The 26,125-nt window shown below is 32.1% G+C and overlaps 2 protein-coding genes across 2 annotated transcripts; both read left to right on the forward strand.

Moving 5' to 3' along the window:
• Positions 1-13,368: 13,368 nt before the first annotated feature.
• Positions 13,369-14,947, forward strand: LOC113782143 (premnaspirodiene oxygenase-like). The gene is made up of 3 exons (XM_027328052.1): positions 13,369-13,621; positions 13,756-14,090; positions 14,327-14,947. The coding sequence occupies exons 1-3, from the start codon at positions 13,369-13,371 to the stop codon at positions 14,945-14,947; spliced, it is 1,209 nt and encodes a 402-aa protein (XP_027183853.1).
• An 8,691-nt stretch (positions 14,948-23,638) lies between these two features.
• Positions 23,639-25,935, forward strand: LOC113782144 (strictosidine synthase-like). Its single transcript, XM_027328053.1, has 3 exons — positions 23,639-23,862; positions 23,992-24,261; positions 25,325-25,935. The coding sequence occupies exons 1-3, from the start codon at positions 23,639-23,641 to the stop codon at positions 25,866-25,868; spliced, it is 1,038 nt and encodes a 345-aa protein (XP_027183854.1). The 3' UTR covers positions 25,869-25,935.
• The last annotated feature ends 190 nt before the right edge of the window (positions 25,936-26,125 follow it).

Genomic DNA, 26,125 nt, shown 5'->3' on the forward strand with positions numbered 1-26,125 from the left:
CCTCGAGCGTACTTAATTTGCAGGGAATGCTTCCTTTCATAGGCATTATATATAGAGTCAGTCTAAAGAGAAACAATCATTTGTTATCCGCAATAGAAGAAAAACAAAACCAAGATATAACTGGACGACAAAACCATTTACTAAAAGCACTCGTTTCAAACACTCATCAACGTCCTTTCGATGATATTAAGGTGTGCCCATGAACGTTGGGTTGAACATCTACAGCATGTTAAACATAGGCCGTTGCAGTCACCGTCACCACCCAGCTTATTTCTCATGGTGGCAACATAACATAATGGCAAAATGACCCCTTCTACCAGGACCCTTCTATGGTGGAAAATAATGGAGAGAGCCAATGGAAACTTGACAGCAAGCAATGCGATGGAGATGAAAAGGAAGTGTAACAGAGCGACAATTTTATGTGCATTGAAAGGCACCTGCAATAATGGTATAGTCAAGACATCGATCAAGACAAATCCACTAGCTACGCTAGGTTTCTTTCCATTTATTTATATTCAAATTACTATAGAATTTTTTTAGAATCGTCTGATTATGTTATTTTTTCTCGTTTTGATGGTGTATAGATCAACATATTGAAAATCGATATTTTCTTTAAGAATACTTGGGCATTCAATTTGCTTGAAATATGTAAATGGTGAAAAATTCATCACACAACAAAATTTTGCAATAATTAACCAACGAATAAAATTAAGTCAATTTAATATGAGTTTCTGCATATAATTAACATGAGTGGATGAAGTATATTTTGAACGTTGTTGATTTCAAATTCATTTGTTGTGATGTAATAATGGAGTGGAGAGAATTTATATCTAATTCAACAGAGAGGAGCTTAGTCCATCAATAAGAAAAGATTCTAATATGGAAACAAGCTACCTACAAAAGTGGATTTGATAAGGGAATATATAATTTCCACCCTTCAATTTCCACAATCCTCCCTTTCCACCTACCAATTTATACATATACATACTTTGCCTTTTAGTGTGAAAAGGATCAAAGTTAATTCCTTTCGATTTTCAGACACACTCCCACAACGAGGAGAAGAGTAGAAGACACTCTACTTTAGAAAGAGAGGCTCTCACTTAGAGAGAGAAAATCTCGAGAGGTTCAAAAGAATGATGCTAGTAAGTGGTTAAACGAAGAAGATGAATATATATTTTTTCTGGAATTGCAGCTTTAGTCCCCTTGCTTTTACTTTGTTTTTTGTTTTGACGAATGCCATAACGTGAGTTGTTTTTCTAATTTGACCTCAATACTATGGTGGTAGTAAGATCCATAGTATTAGAAAGGTAAGAAGTTAGTCTAATTAACATTTATATTTGTCATATTAGGTAATAATTAGTTTAATTAGTCTTCCCATCCTTTATTTAGGACTTGTACGAGCCTGATGTAACTTTTATTTACCAGTATTACTTGCACATGAAAGTTCAGTTTCTAATATGCAAATCTTGATTTCTTCTTTGCATCATTTTAAGTCGTGAATGCCAAGCATAATATATAAAGGTGCATTTACATTTACGTAGCAAAATCAAATTTTATTTTAAAGGCCATATATATAATCGCATTAAATCTTTGCTTTTTTATCATGAGTTGAGACTCATATAATGATTCAAGTCTAATTCATACTTAAGAACACAATGAATGACCAACTTAAATTAGTTAAATGTGATATACTTTCGTTACCGACTTTCTATTTTAACAAGATTCTGTCTAATGTTTTCTTTTATATGTAAATAATAAAGTCCTTAAGAAAATTAAAATATTAAATTGATTGGTGATGTTTTGATTCACAAGATCTTGCTTTATTTATCTAAACTCATCTAATGAAATATTGAAGTTCTTATTAGTTTATATACGAAGCATGAAAACTGAAGAAGTTAGATTCAAATTATTCTTAAATAAGTAATTTGGATAGCAAAAGAATTTTACAATTACTTATATTTTGTTATTAATTAGTACATTAGACTTCAAATTGACGTTGTACTAGTTTATGGGCTCACAGCATGCATGAGCTTGCCAAGACGAATTCCCAGATTGTATAGCTACGTTGATAATAAGCCTCTATATCAATAGTCTGGTTACAATGTGGCCTTGATCTCAAAGACTAGTGAAGCAATGAAGTTTTGAAAAAGAAGCTCAAGGAATGTGGGAATGTGGTTGAAACAGTAAGATTTTTTTTTTTTTTTAGGGGTTCTAATTGAAACAGCAAGATATCATGCATTACCACAAATTTTTGCTTCAATCCTCTTACCTGAAAGAGGATGATGACGTAAAACCTTAGTGTACTGGAAAAGAAGAATATAATCATATATTTACTTTGTTTTACTTCAAGAATCTATATTGAAACACAAGAGGGACCTCGAGCGTACTTAATTTGCAGGGACTGCTTCCTTTCATAGGCGAGTCAGTCCAAAGAGAAAGCATATATCCAGTGTTTTCCAATTAAAGCATTGCAGTCATGTTTTTAAATTATCAGAACACTGAGCTCATGGTCTTCCAGTGTTCTACACTCTCACAATGTTACCAATAAGTACGGCATCCACTTCTGTAGTTTTAGATCTCTAACACCATAATGATAGATTGATGGAGTACTAAATTGAGTACAGACACTGTAAATTTAAAAGCTACAAACATATATAAAACTACCTGTATGTTTACTTGTATAGCTTGGGATCATAATAACCGTGAAAGTGTCTAAAGATCATTTGTGAAAATACCTAAACTATAAGGATTAGGAGATAGGGTAATGATAGATTTGAAAAATATTAGTGATTACGGCCTCATTTTCAAGTGTTTGAAAAAATTAGTGAAAAGCCCTAAACTATTACGTGAAATACTTTTTAATAAGTTATCGCAATCTGAAACAGGCCCTACGAGTAATTTGTAACCTTCAAAATTAGACCGTTGTTAACATTCTTGTTTTCCTTTTTACATATATCAATACTTGAATTATTAGGGGTGCAAACGAGTTTAATCAAATTTAATACTTAGTGTTCAAGTTTTTTTTATTATTTTAACAAGACTAAAATTTTGTTCAAATTTGCCTTGTTTTATTTACCGAACCAAACTTGAACTAATTTTTTAAAATCAAGATTAAATATTATCAAACATAAAATGCTGTTCAACCTTATCTTGACTAACTAGTTTTGTACCCGTTCGTTGAACGGGAATCTTCGAAAAATAATAAATTATTTAGTCAATTTTATAAAAATGTCGATATGAAATAAAAACTTAATGTATATTTTACTATAACCTTTTCTTAAGTATATTACTATATGCGCATTGTAATATAAAATATTCTTATAATATAAATTTAAACATCTAATTCAATAAATAATAATTTAAAAATGGAAAAAATAACATTCGACAATACCATAACATTCAAAAACTTAAAACTAAACAAAAAAGTGCAGTAAATAGTATCAAATAATATTCTACTCTTCAGAAACTTGTTTTTATTTTTCTTCTGTTTGAACATTCTCCTCGATTTGTCCGTGCAAATCAGCATTTATTGATTTTTCATTATCACTGCATGATAGCAAAGCAGGATAACTAAGTATAAAAAAATAAATGATTTATCGCATTCAAGATTGTATATAACAACACGTAAAGATTATAATTTAAGAAAGTAAAATAGTATATTAAATCTACCTTCTCATGCAAATCTTTTTATGAGGATTCCCTTCCTTTGTAGTTTTTGTTGAACCCTCTGATGAATGATTCATATGAAGTGTATTGAAGTGTTGTTGATTAGAATCATCTGTTATACTAATTGAGATCTGGGAAGAAGATGCTTCAGGTTGGTATTGGTTGTCGATTCCACCAATATGATAATAATATATCAAAATTAAAGGCAAAAATATTATGTGAGATATAATATGTGAAATATAAGATGTGAAATATAATATTGGTTGTCGAATGTTATTTTTTCCATTTTTAAATTATTATTTACTGAATTAGATATTCAAATTTATATTATAAGAATATTTTATATTATAATGCACATATAGTAATATACTTAAGAAAAGTTTATAGTAAAATATACATTAAGTTTGTATTTCATATCGACATTTTTATAAAATTGACTAAATAATTTATTATTTTTCGAAGATTCCCGTCCAATGAACGGGTACAAAACTAGTTTATTACTAATTCAAGATATATTACTAATCCTATGTGTTCATAAAAAACAAACAAAAAATAAAAAAAAAAAAAAAAAAACAAAATTCAAGATATATTACTAAACTTTTATAATTGAAGATCAACATGCCTTTTTAAAAAAAATATGTATTGAAAGAAGATGTACCTGATAATCAAGAGGAGTGGAAACCCAAAATCGATATTTTAATGTGCCAACCACTTGCACTGAAAATACCTAACCATGAATTTGATACTTGAAATCAATATATTAGAGGCTATATGTAGTGTAGGCATAAGAAATAAGAATTGATAAGAATATAAAAAGATATTGATAAGAACATTAAATGTAGATTTATCTTGATTTAAGTTGTTTAAAGTACGTAACTTTGGGTAAGAAATAAGAATCCTATAATATTAAGAATTCTTATAGGAAATAAAAGTGCGTTCTCAAGACAGATTTTACCTATTTTAAAAGACCACCTCAACTATATCGAGTCCTTTAAGCGCATGGACTCCTATGGTGTGGGCCCACACACTAAATACTTCCCACCATCTGAGCAGAGATGTATTGTGAATTCTATAACCTAGCAATGAGTATAACCTGCATGTTTTGATTAACAACGAACGGATTTATAGGAATTTACAAACCCATGCTCAAATAGGAATTTATATTTGACCGTACAGGTCAAATACATATAGTTAATTGGATTCAATTAGCTTTTTCTTTTCCATAAATTTCGTGCTATGCACTATGTCTTGATAACGCACTTAATAATAAAATTTATTAAGAATTTTATTTCCAACATCAGATATTGACTTCTGTTATTAATGGTTCCTTTTGAAATTAGTTACCTTTCTATTTTTTCTAGTGATAACAATTCTTATTTACTTCGGTTCCCTATGCAGTACACAAATTATTGGCATGAATTTGGAGATATATCTAATAGAGATATTTATGTCTCTTTTATTTATATCGCATTACTTTCCAGTTACATTTTTGGGTAGGAAATAACAATCATATAATATTAAAAATTCTTATAGGAAATAAGAATTGATATATATCTGAACAAAAAAGGAGCAAGCCACGTAGGAAACTATTTGCCGTCTCGTTAAGCCACGTAGGAAAGAGAAAACATGAAGGGATAAGAATGAGAATACGACTTTATTATATATATATATATGATTGGCGAACCAAGTTCAAACTAACTCTTACTAAGTCGAGTTCGATTCGAATATCAAGTAATTTGGTTCATCTTTTAACCCCATTCATTATATAATATTACTCGAAAATTACAATCACATGTAACGTTTGTGTAAATTATAATTTGGGCCTATCCTGTCCTAAATTGGCCCAACCCAGGCTTTAGATTAGGTTTTATCTGGGACTAAGTCCATCCTTAGTGAAACCTGATCCAAATGGCCAAATTGAGAGCTTTATATTCTATTAATGCTAGGTGATTGTATCTGGGCTTAATGTTATGAAGGGACATTATTGATGAAAATTGCTAGTTTTCAAGTGTTTCAAGTCGTCTGCAAGTAGAACTTTAGTTGATTCAACATTAACATTCTGTTTTGGTAAGAAAAGAAAGTTTCGTCGGGTTTGGTTTACCTCTAATTACCACAAGATCCACCACCATGCCAGAGCATGCTCTCAATACCATAAGTCACTTACAAAAATTCTTACAAATCGTCTATTAATACAATCTTCACATTGATAATGAAATTTGAACGTACGACTTTTATGAGAAAGAGATCCGTCTTTTACCAGTGAAATCAACTCGCGTCGGCAATATTTTGTGTTCTTTTGTCGCCGGCTCTCTATGATGTTTCCTTGGTGGTATAGTGACGGCAAAACAGAGTCTTGACTGTGAATAGTCTTTGATGACCCCCTGTACATTAGGTGTTAACACGGATTGATTGCATAAACGTTTTGCCGATGGAGTATTGGGCTGAAATAGCGTGGCCCAGATTTGAACAGTCAATTTTGCCATTTCGAAGGAATTAAACAAATAAAAACTGCCTCAAAATTTTCTAAAAGTATATAGTTTGCCCTCAAATTTTATTTAGAAAATTATGTTAACTTCAAACTGAAGGGTGATCTTGTAATTTCATAATAATTTTATGTGAAAATTTTGACCGTCCAAATTTCACCGTTAAATCTAGCAGAAAATTTAACGGTTCACTTTGATTACAACTATAAAGAGTTAAATTGTAGGGTTTCACGCGACGAGAAGTTAACATGTACATTAACTAAATCATAGGAAGGCTTTTTGTATTTTATACTTTATTTTATTAAAAATAGGTTAAATGAAGAATCATAAAGCCTACTACAGCTTGATCCGCTTCTTGGAGTCCAAGTCTGTCTCTATTATTGATCGATGTGCGAGGTATATGAAGTCTTATTAAGATTAGGGTTATCATAACAGAAGTTTCAATACAATTATATAAATTTACGTCCTTATCTCCATCTACAACATGAGTAACATTTTTGACATATCTTGTTCCATTGATAACTGCCATATAGAACTCAGACAAGGAGAGACATCACCCACCTATGCTAGATAAGGCAAAAATCTACAGATGTCCAATACTTACATTCAAATATCCCAACGTGCGGGAGCGGCCACGTTTTGCTGCGAAAATGAAAAGAAACGAGAGTGTAGTCTATTACCTCTGTCTAGACTCCAATTCGAACTTCTTTTTTTTTTTTTTTTCACATAGCTACTGAGAAAAAGAAAAGAACACAAACGACGCAGACAGAATTGCATATGTGTAGGCATTGAAAAAAAAAATTACAGCGGAAGCATATCTAATTTGAAACACATAAACACATGTGAACCGAAACAAATATATTTTAATCAACCAATATGAAGTATGCTCAATTCTGATATTCAGACCGGCACACATTTAAAATAGAATATGTATGTATATATGTCAGTATGTATATATATATATATAAACTTATGTCAAATTTTAAAATATTTTTTACTTCGTATATATCAAATTATTATAATATAATTTTTTACAAAATTTTTAAAAATATAACAATCCAAACGGGATCTTATAGTCGGGAGGGGACCGACCTACCACCCTAAAATTGAATAACTTCGATTTTCAAAGACCTAATAGTTTGAATTACATCACATCACTGGGTGAGATTGTGCAACACAATTTGGGGTATTGGACAAACAAAATGAAGCTTGGTTTGAAATAAAGTCCTCGGACAACTACATAGATTCATCAAAATCATGTTTCCTACCATAATGAGCATCTCTTCTTTTTTTTTTTCCTTTTTTTGGTATTAAAAAAGAAATGTATTAATTAGTTAATGTCTTTAACAGTCATATGAGAAAACCTAACTTCTCTAATATCATCACCACATAATTTCCTAACAAATGATGAGGGATCTAGATACATAGCAAAATTTTCGCTTTCAACAATCATACGAGAAAATCTAACTTCTCTAATAGCTTCATCACATAATTTCCTAACAAGACATGAGGGATCTAAATACATAACGAAACGTGCGGATGTGATGGCAAAACGTGGAGGACAAGAAGAGGAAGATTTTGTTATGTATCGCATCCCTCATCTTTTGTTAGGAAATTATGTAGTGATGACGTTAGATAAGTTATAGGTTTCCTCTTATGGTTGCTAAAAATGACTTCTCCGTTTGGATTGATCATTTTTTCAAAAACAAGTTTTTTAAATACAATATTACAATAATACATAATAATTCAAAAAACATCTCATTCATACAATATATCAAATATTTCAAAAAAATTTTATAATAAAAATTTTTCATAAACACTATTACAGTAAAATTTTCAAAAACACCCTCAAAAACAGCTATTTTTGAATTAGCAGTTTTTTAGGGGTGTTTTTAAAAAATTTCACTGTAGCAATATTTATGAAATTTTTTTTGAAATATTTAATATATTATATGAATGGCATTTTTTTTTAGTTATTATATATTACTGTAATATTATATTTAAAAATTTTATTTTTGAAAAAATGACGAATCCCAAAAGGAAACATATAACTTATCTATGACTTATCTAACATCATCACTACATAATTTCCTAACAAAAGATGAGGGATGCAGATACATAACAAAAACTTCTTCTTCATGTCCTCCACGTTTTGCCATCACATCCGCACATTGTTTGCTTAACCCAAGATGAGGGAACATGATAGCCTCCAAATATTCCAGGATGATCCTGATAGGGCTTATGTGTCACAATAATACTAGTGGTTAAAAACGAATCAAGAGCTTATTGGAAAGTCATCGAGCACATACGTGTTAACTTCTCCAAGACGTGTACATCAATCTACAACGTAAAAGTGTGATGAGTTTCTTTAATTGGTGTAAATGATTTTCAACACGTTGTTTTTTCTTCCTTTTAAATTTATGCCGTAAACAATAAGAAGAACAACAAAAGAGAACGTGACAAAAGATAATGATTGTGTTTGGATACAAGATTATTCACGAATTTTTTTAAAAAAAAATTGCTACATTTTTTATGATATAATATATATAAATTAAAAAAATAACAATCATAATTAAAAGATATCTTTATGCTCACTTAAAATGTGTTTCTGGAAACACGTCTTTGTTATATGATCCATTGTATAATTATATATATGTTAAAGTGATCTAATATGTTCTTCTCCGTTGTAACATATGCTCTCCTTTGTCACTTTCCTAGTTCCATGTCAAAAGTGAGAAAACAAAAATTTATTTAATTATGCTTTGCGCCCTCAAACTTTTTATGTCCGACAATTTGCCCCTTCAATTATCGTCTCAGCGCCATAGTACTTACAATTTTACTTTGAAGTAGTGCAACAACTTGATGTTGGACCAAATTTAGCTATTCTATACTGGTGGAAAAGGCTACTGGAGTACCGGGTAGCAGCGTTGATAATGAGGGTCCCATTGTATTTCTAGGAGAAATAAAATGCAAGCCCCTCAACAACTTATGGACACTTGTTTACATCCAAAACGAGTGGGAATACCCGTGCTATGCACGGTGCTGACATTATTGAAAAAATAATAAAATGGTGAACAAATAAAGGAAAAAAATTTTACCAATAAAATTAAAATATAATATCTATTTAACAATATTTTGAAATATAATAGAATGTATATATCATTCAAGAACTGTCTTTTTTCGGTTGTATGAGAATTTTTTTTATCATTGTATGAGAATTGTTAACAAAAAAATACAATAGTTAATATAGAATAGCATCAATAGAATTTAATACAATTGTGTTGTAATCAAATGAAAAATACGCACCAATTGAATTGTTATTAGCACCCATAGTTAATGAAGTAATCTCTATATAAAAATATTTTGGTACATGTAGTAATTGGTAATCTATAAAATAAAATAAATTGCTAATCTATAAAATTGCTAAGTTGTCTATAAATAGCATCAATAGAATGTAATACAATTGTATTGTAATAAAACAATTGTAATACAATTGTATTGTATTGTATCTATAGTTGATTTAGCAAGATAGTGCAGCCAAAAAATGTGTGTGTAAGATGAGTATGACGATATAAAAAGCTGTATATTTACCATGATCACGCAAAATCATTGGTGATGTGGATGCCTGGCGATCTTGAGGACAGTTAGATTTTTCATTTCTTTGATCTATAAATAAAATATATATTAAATTAAAAATCAATAGTTTATGTATTTATTTTATGTGTAAATAGTGATACATTGTATGAGAACTGTTAACCAAAAAAATACAATAATTAATATAGAAATAGCATCAATAGAATTTAATAGAATTGCATTGTAATCAAATGAAAACAATTACAGAGAAGTGGTTATCTGAACTAAGGAATGCAATTTTAAATGCTCAAAAGTGCCTTGACGATTGCAGATTCATAACAAAATCTTCTTCTTAAGCAAACAAGGTGCGGATGTGATGGCAAATAAGAAGAAGTTTTTGTTATGTATCTGCATCCCTCATCTTTTGTTAGGAAATTATGTAGTGATGATGTTAGATAAGTTATAGGTTTCCTCTTGTGGTTGCTAAAATGACTTCTCCGTTTGGATTGACTATTTTTTCAAAAAAAAAAAAGTTTTTCAAATACAATGCTACAGTAATACACAATAACTCAAAAAAATCTCATTCATACAATATATCAAATATTTCAAAAGATTTTTATAGTAAAAAGTTTTAATAAATATTGTTACAGTAAAATTTTTCAAAAGCACCTTAAAAAACAACTATTTTTGGATTAACTGTTTTTGGGGGGTATTTTTAAAAAATTTTACTGTAATAGTATTTATGAAAAATTTTTATTATAAATTTTTTTGAAATATTTGATATATTATATGGATGAAATGTTTTTTGAGTTATTGTGTATTACTGTAATATTTGTTTTTTAAAATGACCAATTCTATATTTTGTTATTGTGTATTACTATAATATATATTTAAAAATTTTATTTTTGAAAAAATGGCCAATCGTACTCGTAAGAGGAAACTTATAACTTATCTATGACTTGTCCTACATAATTTCCTAACAAAAGATGAGGGATGCAGATACATAACAAAAACTTCTTCTTCTTGTCCTCCACGTTTTGCCATCACATCCGCACATTGTTTGCTTAACCCAAGATGAGGGAACATGACAGCCTCCAAATATTCCAGGATGATCCTGATAGGGCTTATGTGTCACAATAATACTAGTGGTTAAATTGGAAAGTCATAGAGCACATACGTGTTAGCTTCTCAAAGACGTGTATATCAATCTACAATGTAAAAGTGCGATGAGTTTCTTTAATTGCCTTGAATGATTTTCAACGCCTTGTTTTTTCTTCCTTTTCAATTTATGCCGTAAGAAGAACAACAAAAGAGAACGTGACAAAAGATAATGATTGTGCTTGGATACAAGATTATTCACGAATTTTTTTTTAAAAAAAAATTGCTATATTTTTCATGACATAATATATATAAATTAAAAAAATAACTATTATAATTAAAAGATATATTTATGCTCACTTAAAATGTGTTTCTGGAAACACGTCTTTGTTATATGATCCATTGTATAATTATATATATGTTAAAGTGATCTAATATGTTCTTCTCCGTTGTAACATATGCTCTCCTTTGTCACTTTCCTAGTTCCATGTCAAAAGTGAGAAAACAAAAATTTATTTAATTATGCTTTGCACCCTCAAACTTTTTATGTCCGACAATTTGCCCCTTCAATTATCGTCTCAGCGCCATAGTACTACTTACAATTTTACAGTGAAGTAGTGCAACAAATTGATGTTGGACCAAATTTAGCTATTCTATACTGGTGGAAAAGGCAATTTTTAGATTGTATTTTTCTGGACTTTTTATAGAAAAATTACTATAGCAATTTAATATATGTAAGGAAAAAAAATGATTGAAAAATGTGTCCACGGAAAACATAGCAATCCAAACACACCCTGATAGTCTTGTTTGGAAAGGGATTTTTTATCAAAAAAATTTCTATATTTTTCGTGAATATATTTTCTGATAAGAGAAACACCTTGAGAGAGTCCACCAAAGAGTCCAATATGTAAGTCAGGAATCCAACTCTGACCCAAAAACTTAAATTGTTAGGTTTCGGGCTCTTACTTATATATTAACCGCTCTTTGTCTATCTTTCGTACCAATGTGGGATATAATCCTTTTTACTCATGAACCTAACAAATCTCCCCCTTCATGAGTAACCCCCACATTAAATCCAAATTTACAAGCTCTTTTTTGAACCTACTTTAATACTCAATGCAAGTCCACCTTTATCACCAAGGTCATCTCTTCTCCCAAACATGGACCCACTCTTCAGTCCACCACCAAGAAGAGAATTTTCATCGGTCCAACTTCGAGAAAAATCCACTTGCCTATGAGTAGCCCAGTTTCGTAACCTGAAACTCTGATATCAATTTGATAGGAAGAAACATCTCGAGAAAGTCCACCAAAGAGTCCAATATGTAAGTCAGGAACTCAACTATGATCCAAAAGCTTAAAATGTTAAGTTTCGGGCTCTTACTTACATATTAACTGCTCTTTCTCTATCTCTTGGACCAATGTGGGACATAATTCTTTTTACTCATGAACCTAACATTTTTCAATCACCTTTTGATCTCACACATATCAAATCGCTACAGTACATTTTCTATAAAAACTCCAAAAAATTGTAATCCAAACACAAAGAATTCAAAGTGCCACAAAGGATGAGAAAAAAAAATTAGTTACTACTTTTAATAACAAAAACCTGTTTTGCCACCTTACCCTCCTCAATCTCTTTTCATAGCATTCATCCATTTATTCTCACAAAAAGTATGCAAGAAAAAGTATTCTCTCCCACCCCCCCTCCCTCCAAAATCAACCTAAACAGGAAAAACAGTCATCTTTCCATTTCCTTCCCTTTCCTTTGCTTCCTATTCCTTCCAAACAATCACTGCAGAAGAACTAATTGTTACATAATCTCTTCAAGTATGATCAAGATGAAAGTTAAATAGTGGTTTGCTTATCAAGATCGAAATATATCACTTGAGTTCAACATAAAAGTGATGCAATCTGGACACGAGCGTTAATGTTGGAAAGAAACCCTCCATTAATGCTTAATCTTTAGTACTGCTATTTATGAAGCACCATTAGATGGTTGAATCTTAGAATTCATAATATTACCATGATCACCGCTTATTCCCTTGTCAAGTGAGCCTCCTGAGTTCAACAAATTGTCTGTTTAATACCGTTTTGTTCTAGATGTACTCAAACTGATGATACTTGTGCCGATTTGAAACTGAAATTCCAAGCACAAAATGCTTACGTACGTAAAAAGTTACAACCAATTGCAAATTGCAAGAGTGGGGTGGTTACGCAACTGCGCATCCACATTTTTCAAGATTAAAAAAGAAAACCAGAAATTCTTTAATTTGCATCATAGTTGGAGAGAATCATTTTTTGGAGCTATAAATACAACGTTTAGTCAAGTTAATTGAGCACCACTTGGATTGTGTCCTCTCAACAAAATTTCCTAATGGATCTTTTCTACATTCCTATCCCCTTCCAATCTAGCTCCCTTACCAGTCTGCTCCTCCTGTTTTCCTTCTTGTTTTTGCTAGCAAAGATTTCCAAGAGAGCAAAAACATCTGCTAAAATCATACCTGCAAAACTTCCACCAGGCCCGCCAAAATTGCCTATCATTGGAAACATGCACAACCTAGTTGGTGGCCTTCCACACCACATTCTTAGAGACTTGGCTGCAAAATATGGGCCGCTCATGCACCTTCGCCTCGGTGAAGTTCCTGTTGTGGTTATATCATCGCCCGACATGGCTAAAGAGATTCTAGTCTCTCGTGATCCTGCTTTTGCTGCAAGGCCCCATACTCTAGCCAGCAAAATCATCTGGTATGACCATCAAGATTTGATCTTTGCTCCTTACAGCGATTATTGGTCGCAAATGCGTAAGATTTGCAATGGATTTTTTCAGTGAAAAGAAAGTGCCAACTTACAAACTCGATTCGGTCTTCTGAGGGAGTAGCAATAAATTTGACGGACAAGATTTTTGCCCACGTAAGTTCGATGATCTGTAGAGCAGCATTTGGTAGAGTGTACAAGGATCAGGAAACCACGATTCAGAATTTGAAGACAGCAATTGCTTTTGCAGCTGGAATCAACGTAGCTGATTTCTTTCCATCCCTGAAACTGTTACATGCCATTACGGGATTGAAGCACAAGTTGCAAAAGATGCACGATTACTTGGATGAAGTTCTCGAGAATGTTATCAAGCAACATAAGGCGAACCACGCAAGTGGGAAAATGGGTAACGCTGAGTCGGGAGATGGAGATGTTATTGATGTGCTACTACAACAACAGGAGAGTGGCAAATATCAGATTCCGATAAAAGCTGAAAACATAAAAGGTGTCCTTTTGGTAAGTATTGTATTGCATCTAGTCCCTTGCCCCCTTCCCTAATAAAACATAAATTATAAACTACTGATCCCTTTGTGGGACCAAAAAAATATATTGAACAGTTCAACCCAAAGGGTTGCTGAAATGGTAATAAGTCACCAAATGAGTACTTCAATATTCAGCACAAGGTTCAAAACTTTATTCTCATAGAGGATAAATTTGGAGAAGTAAGCAGTGCATATCATTTAAATTTGCAGGATATCTTCGCTGCTGGATTGGACGCATCATCTGTTATAATTGAATGGGCAATGTCAGAATTAATGAGGCATCCAGGGATTTTGACCAAGGCACAAGAGGAACTACGACGAGTTTGCAAGGGTAAGAAAACGATCGATGAGGATGACGTCCAGAACTTGAAATACTTGAAGATGGTGGTAAAAGAAACTCTGAGGCTTCATCCAGCTGCTGCTTTTATCCCAAGAGCAACTGCAGAAAATTGTGAGGTAAATGGATATATCATACCGGAGAAAGCCCGCGTCTTAATCAATATCTGGGCAATAGGGAGAGATCCTAAAAACTGGGACGACCCAGAAAATTTCATGCCTGAGAGATTTGAGCAAAAATCAGTTGATTATCTTGGAACCCATTGTGACTATATCCCGTTTGGGTCAGGAAGGAGACTATGCCCAGGAAGTACGTTAGGTTTAGCCACTGTGGAGCTCATGCTAGCTCATTTACTTTACCACTTTGACTGGAAACTTCCTGATGAGATGAACCCCAAGGATTTGGACATGGATGAGGTTTTTGGAATAGGTATAGCCAGGAAAAATGCCCTTTGCCTGGTTGCGAAAGCATACGATCCTTTCCAGGATCAGTAAATTCATGGAAGATAAAGAAACATTTGTTGTAGTATGTAGTAACTACATCAATCTATATCTGTACTACGTATAGTGCTTAAGAAGTTTCAAAGGGTGATCTATGGTTTTGCCTTTTGTAAATGATTATTCATGTACTGCCTTTCTTCCTTTTTCTTCACCTTATTCTCTTCTTTTCTAATTTTCAGTATTGAATAACCGCGACGGGGATTATTTGCACTTACATCCCTAAACAAACTGTTAGATGTCAGTTGTGGTATCATAGTTTCTAGTTACAATTTTTGTGTCTTTCATTCATGGTACTGGTAGTCCGGTAACTTGAATAAATATGTCACATTTTAGCAGTGCTTTCACCGGTGAAAAAACATCAAGAACCCTTTATATTGTGAACTGCATAAATTATCCTTTCCGTGGTTGGCAACCTAACGACTTCTATTCTTTGTCTCAATGAGTTCAATGTAATATTTTGTTTTTTCTATTGAGAGGTACATATATATCGAATGTTAGGTAAAAATAACGTGTCATAAGTTGTACTTCTAGATCGTAATTCAAGTTACATTTTTCTACAACTTTCACGCATTGTAGCTTCATTCTCAGTAACTCCTTTCTTTAAAATCCAAAAACTTGAGTCCCTCGATTCCAAATTTTAAATGTCCAACTTGTCTTTTGGTTGGTAATTTGGGATCAAAGCTTATGAATTTTTTACTCGAAGAAATTAGGGTTGTGGTGTTTTCCAAAAGTTAAGAGGGGAGGTTTAGTGACATACCCAAGAAATTGGGGTGCAACTTCAGATAAGATTTGAAGGCAAGTTCGACCAGACAAATTAACAAGGCGATGGAGTCTTATATATATCACTAATGTGAGTATTAAATGCAAGAGGAAGGGATCAAAACATGAGTAACTTCTTACGCCATGTGATTAGTGTATTCTCAACGGCGGATTTTATATAAATTAATGTGTATGATGTTGTATTATTTTGTTTTGCACACAAAAGAACAAATGTTTAAGAATTAGGGATAATTTCAGAAACCTCCCCCTAAGTTTTTTTGACAATTCCACTTGGCATGCCTAAGGTTTAAAGTACTATACCTACCAGGCTACCACCCCTATTTTGAATTTTAATGTAACAAGTCAACCAATGTCCATTTCCATGGCTTATAAAGAAGGATACAACCAATCTAACAAAAAAAATTCCTATTCGTTAAAAAAATGAACAACATTTATCTTGAAAACTTACTCATCGCATTAATATATATATATTGGAAGAATTAAAATCTAAACTTGATGCTTGAAATACAACTTTAAAAAGGGTTTGAAATTGTAAAAGAGAAAAAGAATGGGCGTATTCCCTATTAGCAATAGTAAAGTAGGCGATATTATCACACTTTTTTCCTTTGTATGTCATATTATCAAACTCAACAGCATCGAAAAATTAATATCTGAATTAGAAAAGAAAATTTTGATATTTTTCTTTAAGTATTTCTTTGCATGAAGTTTTAGATATTTAATTCTCTTAATGATTTTGTTGTGATATTAACCCAAAAAAATTTTGTAAGATCAATTCATTTCCTTTTTATTACATTTTTCTTGTCCTTCTTTTTTTCAGTTTAATCCATTATGTTAGTATGCAATGGTAGTGTGGAAAAAAATAATATTTTTCAGCCTTTTATATCAGTTTTTTGAGATATATGGACTGACTATGTTACATGAAAATTCAAAATAGGAGAGGAAAGTGTACTATTTGAAGCCATTGAGGATCTAAATGAAATCGTTAGAAACCTCAAGGGAGGTTTCTAAAATTATCCCTAAGTATTATGGTGTATAAAACTTCTTACACCATAAGATGTTGCATTAACCCCAACGACAAAGTTACATAAATTAATCAAAATGATATTATTTTGTAATATCAGCCAAAATATTGAAGAGTGATGGTTGGTGCATGAATAAATGCCACTGACCAAATAAAATTGGACTGACTCTAGGAAGTTCGAAATCCTACAGAACCCCTACACGCATTACATCTGTTGATGTTTTACGCCCCAATTCATTTTAGAGATCTTTCACTTTTTTTCTTCTTTTACCATGTCATGCGAGTTTTGTCGGTACTTAAATGTTTGCCTAAAAATAACTAGAGGAAAAAAAAAAAAGAATGGCATTACACTGACATCTTTATCTGGACTTTGGCCTTTGAGCTCACTATTTTCGGGGTTAAGATCATCTCTATTGTTCCTTCTATTTATTTATATCTAAAATTTGATAACTCCATAAGATTGCGTTTGGATCGAGGGATTTGACGAAAGATTTAAAATTCTCTTAGATTCTTTTAATTGTTTATATTATTTAGAAGATATTTGAATTTATAAATCACAAATTATTGCAGTGTTTAAACAGTAATTTGATAATTGATGAATTATAAATCCAAATTGCTCTTAAGAAATCCATACAACTTAAGCGACTTCAGTGGATTTCAAATCTTTCATGAAATTCCTCAATCCAAACAAAGCTTAAAACTATCTGATTGTGTCATTCTTTTTCTTTTTATTCTGTGAATCAACATACTAAAAAAATAGGGAAAATGATCGGTTTCATCCTTTACATTTGACAAAAATATTCTTTTCGTCCCTCACTTTTAAAACGAAGCAATTTCCTCCTTGACATTTAAAAACTGTAGTTCTTACATCCCTGAACCCAAATTTCAATCTGAATCAAACCCCAATCAACTTGATTAGAAATTTTACGGGTGTAATTGATATATCACTTGGTTAATTCAACATGATATTCATGTAAAATTTAATGAACCCAAAAATAAAAAATAAAAAATTATAACATAAAAAAGAAAGATTAATCTTTCCTACATTATCATTGTATACACTGACGGTTTTATGTACCGCCATATCATTGTATACACTGATGGTTTTATATACCGCCATATCATTTCAATTTAAATTTAAACACCAAATTTTATATTTATGATACACATCTAGATTCGCAAGCGGATATACTAACAGTGTATGAAAAAATTTACCCAAAAAAAACTCTACATTCCAAGACAAAGAATGACCTTTTATGTTATAATTTATATTTTTTTGGATTAATAAATGTCATGTGAATATGATGAAATTGACCGAGTGATCTATCAATTCTATTTTCGAAATTTATTACTGGGTTATTGAATGGTTTGATTCAGATTGAAAATTAGGTTCAGGATATAATAGCTTTAATTTTTAAATGTTAGGGACGAATTTGCTTCATTTTAAAAGTGAGGGACGAAAAAAATATTTTTGCGAAATGTGAAGGATGAAACATGTCATTTTCCCAAAAAAATAAGATTCTTTTCAAAATACTTTGACATTCAATATACACAACATTATATTTAAACGGTGAAAAATGAGTCAAAATTGTAACAAAATTTGTAATGATTAATCAGAAGATAAAACTTAATCAATTTTATACGAAATTTATTTATAGCTACCAAAAGTGATGAGATATTTTATGAATGGTATTGAGTTTTAACGTGATGGGATATTCTCACCGATGCAAGAGAGAAGAGCCCATCATTTATCGCATTCTACTCTAACACAAGTTTACAAGTCCCGTTACATCTACAAATGGACAAAGTGATGATGCCTAGAGAGAGAGCATTAAACAGTGAATAGGCCAAATTATCTTGGGAACAGTTTGGGCTTCTTCCAAGGAACGATGTCAAATGGCTAATGTCGAACACATAATCCTAACTAAGACAAAAGAGGTTAAGGAATTGCCAAGAGTGGGCGTCAAGCACTAGGTGGTAACGCTGTTAGCGGAGACAGTTCGTTTGTTCTTGTTTCAGAATTCACCAGAAATAAAATCATAAAATACTGGCTAAAAGGACCAACAGTAGAAGATAACATAAAGCGGACTTTAGTAGGTGATCTCTGGATTGCTCCAAACGTCTTTTGTGCAAAAGCCTTCTTTATTTGTGACTTCTAAAGCGGTTAAAATTGATGAATCTAGTACTGTTCTAGAAACTTTTTTTTTTGTCAATGTAAAAAAGCTTTCCAGAACATTACTAATCAACTAAATATTCATTTGACAATTCAATTATGTACAATTTTTTTTTATTTTTTAAACTTTTCCATCCTTTTCCGTACACTTTTCTTTTCCAACTATCAGATATAGGATTCGAATGCTAAATTTAATAGCAAGGAAGACCTTAAAAAAAGCCCTTCCCTGAATTGTGTACAAATTATTCGCCTACTGTGTATGTTAATTAGAATATATAAGTTATATTCTTATGCATAATTTTATATCATTATATGACCTAAAAAAAAACAAAACAAAACTCAAACTAGCCTTGGTTTACTATTACAAATATTTAGTTGCTCTAGAAATCTACAAACCAACGCCTTATAAATATAAATTAATGTTATTGCACCCTCTGAATAAAGATCCTGACTCCACCACTGATACTGCATTTGTATAGTTCAATTATTTTTGGTTTAATTTTCTCGCTTTATGTAGGCTTCTATGCATGTTGTGGTTTCCAAGAGGGAAAGAGAAAAAGGAAAATGTTATTTACACACTAATTTTTGTTAATCGCATTTTTACTATCATATTTATCATATAGTTTTCATCTATTGAACTATATGATAAAACAAATTGTGGGACCGCAATTAACAAAAAAAAAAAAAAATGGAGTGCCTTTTTCTTAGTCTTATGAATTTGCAGTATAATTCACATTTATCCCAAAGTTGAGGAGATGCCATTCAATCAGTCTTAATAATTACAACAATTGAAACAAGTGGTATTCCCAAAGTTGAGGAATACGAAGTAATAATCCTCTACTCTAATGGATTCCCATGTTTCAGAGATTGCTGATTTCTTTTTTCTCTCTTTTTTTTTTTTTCCAGAAATTTAATGCATAGAAATGGTCGTGTACAAGAAATTGGGATAAACCTTATTTGTGACAATGAAATGTCATAACATCGTTTGGATTGCATTTTCCGTCATTTTTCATGGAAAAATTACTGTAGCGATTTGATGTATATGAGGGAAAAAAATAATAGAGAAATGTGATTACGAAAAACGACGTAATTTTCTGACAGAAAATGGCAATTCAAACAAGGACTACTCGATTTTATCGACAATCAATGCTAGCGTTAATGTTGGACCATTACAATATTCAGAATGAAACAAATTGTTAAACAACTATAGACTTTTGGACCATACCATCCTAATGAAAACTGTTAGGACCTCCACTGGGGTCAACGCTTAGATACACAGAGACACGCGCGCACGCGTAAGTGTGCACGTCTGTATACATAAAATACAATTTCAGATTTTGGAAACCAAAACGTTGGCATGAATATATTTTAATTTTGAAGTCAATAGAAAATCATAACTTTATCAGCATTCAGTAGATAAATATTTGTCATTTTCCCCAAATTTCAAAGGTAAATTTTTAATTTTTCTAGCTTTCGGTGGTGTAAATTTCGGTTAAAAATGTAATGTTTTAATTCATGAAATCGTAATACGGAAAATGAAGATTTGAGAATCGAATCAGAGAACTCAGAGGAGGAACAGGGATGCTGAGGACAAGGAACTCTATAATATAGCAGGAATATCCTTCCATCCATCGTAATCATGAAAACAAAATGAAAAATATCACAATTACCCTGTCATTGACGTGTGATCCAACGATCCGTCATGGAATTTCAACAACATGATCTTGGGCAAATTTCTTCAAATAATGCTGTAAGAAATATTGTCACAAAATTAGGGCGCTTTGGGGGATTGTTTCTCACTTAAAATTCCCGCACTTGGTAAATATGGCGATCATGTTTTTTTTTTTTTTTTTTTTAGAAGCAATTTTTTTTTTGTAAAGTATTTGCAGCGACACCAACAAAACAAAACAAAACAAAAAAAAAAAACTTTTTTTTGACAGCCTTCAATTCTTTTACTTTTTCTCATTCTTTCTACCATTTCTGATCTATTTATATGGGCTGGAAATGTTTCATGGATACAAGTGGTTTATTCGTTTCCTTTGACAACAGCCGTTAGATTACTTGTTTCGGACCAAGAAAAATATACCAAATTTTCCATTCTATGGCAATTGACCAAGTTTTGAAGTATTAAATTTAGACATTTCTTATACATTTAAACATTTAGACAATTCCGACTTAAAATAACACAAACTTTTCATTCATATATATTAGACGATTTTAATTTTTTGATAACAAAACATATTTCATTAACGGATTGTTGGAAATCGTCCAGCACAATTGACATACATCGTTGCCCTAACGACAAATAAAACATGCACAAACTTTTCATTCATATATATTAGACGATTTTAATTGGGCATTAATTACTAAACTCTTCTAAATAATTGCCATAAGTATCAAAATAGAATTACTTCCACAAAAAATTAGTCCACACTTGTGGTTCGCTCCTATTTTTATTTATCAGTATTAAGCCCTCAACTAAGATGACAAATTATAAGCACAAGCAAAAAATTCGAGAAAACATGTATTCTTAATTGCTCAAAAAATTAGTAGTACTATAGAATAATCAATACTTTGCAACTTTTAATAATTACATTAAAAAAATGAAACAAAACTAACACAAATATTATGAATTTTAACCAAGTGAAAAAAAATAACTCCTAAGCAACAACCATCAATTTTTTTTTTCTTGTTTAAATATTGAATGTTATATAAATTACAGTAGCAAACATGTAAACATTGGTGGTATCATTTCACCTTTGAAAAAAAAAAAATTTTCAAAATTTTTTAAACGACAGCACTTTTGTTTGATCCCCTTTCTTGGTCAACCATTTTGTTTTTAGATTAGCGTGCAAAAGAGGAAAACGACGTTTTGCATTTTTAGTGGTCAAACCACTTTCATTTCCGTAAACGCCAGAGTTTTTTTTTTTCAAAGTCAACTCAGCATTTCATTTTCATATATATTTATCTTCCCGCTTTAACCTGCAAAATAACTTGTACCAATTAATACTTAGTCAATTTGCCTCCCAAAAAAAAAAAAAAAAAGAAGAAGAAACCAAAACGACAAAGTGTTGTCTCAGTATAATAGTAGTGTAATACAACTCTTCTCGTGGAATGGTCAATAGCTAATGTCAAATTAGTAACAGTCAATTGTATTATTTTGCATGCGAAATTTATCCCCTGGAGAATATTCAAATTGATCGTTTGTTTTTTCCTTCCTTCTGGGTTCGCCATTTCACTTAAGAGTAGTTGCAAGAAACAAAATTTTGTCCTTGCCACAAAAAACAAAACAAAAAAAAGAAGTAAAATTTTGTCTTCTTTCCTGTGGTCAAACTATTCGGAAAGTGAGTGTGGCATATCCAATCTCCTAAGTGAGTGTGGCATATTCTTGTTTAAATTAATCTTCTCTACATTGAATATATTATTATCACTGTCCTCCAGGTTGGCTCGGCCGGTGTTGGGGAAGCCTCTTTAGATCCTGGCATCGAGTGGTTGCGGTTCGATTCTTGTTAACGTCTTGTGTCTCTTGAGGAGCGAGGGCACAAACACAGTGGAATTAGTCGGATCCTACCCACTGTGTCAGTAAAAAAAAAAAAAGAATATATTATTATCACTGGATGCGTGATAATTAATTTAAATTTAAATTTGAAATCTGAATTTTACATATATGTCATTTATCTGACTGCAATAGTGCATGCACAATATATTATACATAAGATTAACTTCTTTTTGTTCTTTGAAAACTTTCTAGAATGTCCTTAAACTACTCCTAAATTGTAGGTCCTAAAAATTACCCAGCTAATAGAATGGCAAACCATCAAGACTTAGATATTGTTATAATCAACTGCTCTGCTAAAATATTTAAATTACCGCACCAAAATGATTGAATAGGATAACAGACAGAAAGTGAACGGTGTCAACATCCTCAAACTGTTTATGAATCTTAAATAATCCTCAACTGTAGGTCTTATTATTCTAGTTTCCAAACTTTAGCGTTTGGACCACTGTGATCCAACCGGACCAATACTTTATTCTCTCATTTAAAGAAACGAAACTCCAAACATGGTTCTTCTTCCATGCTGCCGGCTTCATTATATCTTCATCCTATAGTGCAAGTGCAAGGTGGCTGACAATATATTGGTTTCTCTAGTTGTTTTATCAATGGATTACTGTTTTAGTAAAACAAAAACAAGTCTAACTTCTGAATTGCTTTGTCAACCAATTCTAGAACGTAGACTTCGGAAATTTGGAAAATGTGCACCAGATCTTGCTGTGTGAAAGGTATAGGCGTTGACAATACTGAAAGTTTGAAATTCATATGTATCTTTTGGCTCGAGAAAATTGATTAAATATATTATCTTTTTTTTTCCAGAGACGATAACTACTGTATAACCTATCTATCCTAGATTACTGGGGAGAAGAGCCTAAATAGGTTTTATGTTAGGAGCTAGTAGGTACACACACTTTACTAGATCAAGGAAGTACTATGACACAACCCTTGAATTTTTTTTGTTACAGGTGAGATTTGAACCCCCACCTACAGCCTAAGCAGGGTCTTAAGAGCCACCTTATGGCCACTGATTAAATATATTGTCAATTAGCAACTTACTAGTAGTAGACCAGGAAATTGATACAATCTATGTAGCCTATAAATAGGTCCCTCGACTTTGAACAATATTGTCATGATACAAGAGATTGAATGGTCAAAACCATGACCAAGCTCATTCATGTCATTCTTATCTTTTCTTTAGCTTATGTGGTTCGATCTGATAGAACCCTGAATACTTTCAAGATTTTGCATGCTTCTGGACCCGAAGCTATTGCTTTTGATCTGACTGGCCAAGGGCCTTATACGGGTGTCTCTGATGGTAGAGTTCTCAAATTTGAAGGTCCTGGAATTGGTTTTGTCGAATTTGCTCATGCTTCACCCCTCAGGTGAGTTAACTACCTTTTAGACAATGATCTAACACTTTTTGAGTCATGAAATTAACTAGTAGAATGAACCCACCCCCCCAAAAACACCCGTCTTTTTTTGTTTTTTGATATGGGGTTTTGATATTGAAGAACCAAGGAAAAATGTGATGGCACAGATGATCCCAATCTAGGACCAATATGTGGTAGACCATTTGGTGTGGGATTCAACTACAGAACAGGTGAGCTTTACATAGCAGATGCTTTCTTTGGTTTGTGCAAGGTCGGGCCTGATGGAGGCCTTGCAGAACAACTTGCTACAAGTGCAGAAGGTGGTCCTTTCAAATGGCTTGATGGTTTAGATGTAGATTCGACAACCGAAATGGTCTACTTCACGGATATTAGCACTAAATATACTTTCAGGTAAAACTTAATTTTAACCCTCGTGTTTTATGTACATACATATTTACATGTTTTATATATATGTAGACGTTAGTTTCAATAATACATACACACATACATGCATACATATATACACACACATTCAACTTTTCTCAAACTCCATTGAATGACGTTCCCACGGTCATGGACATAAATAGAGAGGGGTAGGTTCCAGGTTCTGGAAATTCGGTTTCCCTCTCTTAGAAAATGTTCTTTGTAGATTAAACTTTTGCTCCACAAGAACTTGAAAATATATTTATGTTATATACCTAGGTTTCATATTGGATTAACTCCGCTTTGCACTTTTAACTTGTATCATTTTCTTACTTTGCACTCCAAATGTCAATTTTGGATACTTTACATTCTAAACTCTTAATTTTGGACGCTTTGTATGCTAAACTCTCAAGTTTACCGTTTAAATCTAATCAATGACTATGTTCACAAAAGTAACAAGATAAAGTGAAGTGAAAATTAATGAGAATGTACTGTTTTGTTCCAACAACGATCCCTTAACTTTTTGAAGAACCATTTTTTAGCTGAGCAATTAACACTTTACTTTCCATATGGTTTTCAGTTTACTAATATTCTTAGCAAATTAATGATACGCAAAATGGTGCAAATTAATGACAAGGTATATTTAATTTTGCTACAATGATTATCATTGATTTAATTTAGGTTCTGTAATGCCATTAATTTGTACAAGTTGTCATTAACTAGACTTGAATGGGACAAACTGTGAGAAGTTTAGGGGTGTTAAATGTCCAAATTACGATTTTAAGATGCAAAGGCGTCAAAATTAAAGTTTAAGTAAGATGCAGAGTGGGTAAAAGTGATAATCAGTTTGAGGGTGCAAAGTGGAGTTTGTCCATTTCAGATTTGTCAAACTTCACCCCCTATGTATAAACTTTCTGATTCTATCTATGCCCACAACAGTATAAATATGCATGTAATCACGAGTAAGGTAGTCAACAAAACATTATCACCACGTATATTATGTAGTGTTATAGCCATAATGCAAATAAATAATTGAGCAAATTATGTACAGAGAGCTGCCGCAAGCACTTTCAAGCGGTGACTCAACAGGAAGACTAATGTCATACAATCCGAAGACAAAAGAGGTTCAGGTGCTGCTGAGTGGGCTTCAGATACCAGGTGGTACAGGGGTCAGCAGGGATGGTTCTTTTGTCCTTGTTTCGGAATACACTGGACACAGAATCCTGAAATATTGGTTGAAAGGACCAAAGGCCAACACAGCAGAGGCAATCCTGAGCATCCATAGGCCAGATAACATAAAGAGGACATTGTTGGGTGATTTCTGGATTGGAGCAAATCTAATTATGCAACAGCCTGCTCCAAATACGATTCCCCAAGGAGTCAGAATTAATGAATCTGGAAAAGTTCTTGAAACTATCAATCTTGATGGAATATTCAGAAATGAAACCATCGCTGAGGTTCAAGAATTTGCTGGTTCTTACTATGTCGTGTCCATTCGTCGCAACTCTGTTGGCATTTGCAAGTGTTTTGTTGAAGAAAATGGTAGAAAGTTGTTGGGTATTAGGTATGATTGGATAAAAGAAAACTGCAGCTAGGACTTCCATAATGCTCCAGTCATGTATTCCATTTTTTTTTTGGTCGAAACGATAGGATGAGTCATGTATTCCATTTACTTTAGTCAAGTCTTAACAAAGTGTTATTTCCTTGGTTGCTGACCAGCTTTTTGATATTTCCTTTTGAACATAACAACGGACAAGAACAGTAACAAAAGAGTTCATACAAAAACTAAATATTAAGGGTAAAATACAAAAAAAAGCCTTCTGTGGTAAATCTAATATACAGAAAAGTCTCC

This window comes from Coffea eugenioides, chromosome 9, assembly GCF_003713205.1.
Source record: "Coffea eugenioides isolate CCC68of chromosome 9, Ceug_1.0, whole genome shotgun sequence".
NCBI classification, from domain to species: Eukaryota; Viridiplantae; Streptophyta; class Magnoliopsida; order Gentianales; family Rubiaceae; genus Coffea; species Coffea eugenioides.

Excerpts from the sequence above, each read along its gene's own strand:
- LOC113782143 (XM_027328052.1), top strand. The coding sequence starts at position 13,369 with ATGCACAACCTAGTTGGTGGCCTTCCACACCACATTCTTAGAGACTTG. Across the intron at positions 13,622-13,755 it reads CGATTATTGGTCGCAAATGC|CATTTGGTAGAGTGTACAAG; the intron begins GTAAGATTTGCA and ends TCTGTAGAGCAG. Across the intron at positions 14,091-14,326 it reads ACATAAAAGGTGTCCTTTTG|GATATCTTCGCTGCTGGATT; the intron begins GTAAGTATTGTA and ends TTAAATTTGCAG.
- LOC113782144 (XM_027328053.1), top strand. The coding sequence starts at position 23,639 with ATGACCAAGCTCATTCATGTCATTCTTATCTTTTCTTTAGCTTATGTG. Across the intron at positions 23,863-23,991 it reads GCTCATGCTTCACCCCTCAG|AACCAAGGAAAAATGTGATG; the intron begins GTGAGTTAACTA and ends TTGATATTGAAG. Across the intron at positions 24,262-25,324 it reads AGCACTAAATATACTTTCAG|AGAGCTGCCGCAAGCACTTT; the intron begins GTAAAACTTAAT and ends AATTATGTACAG.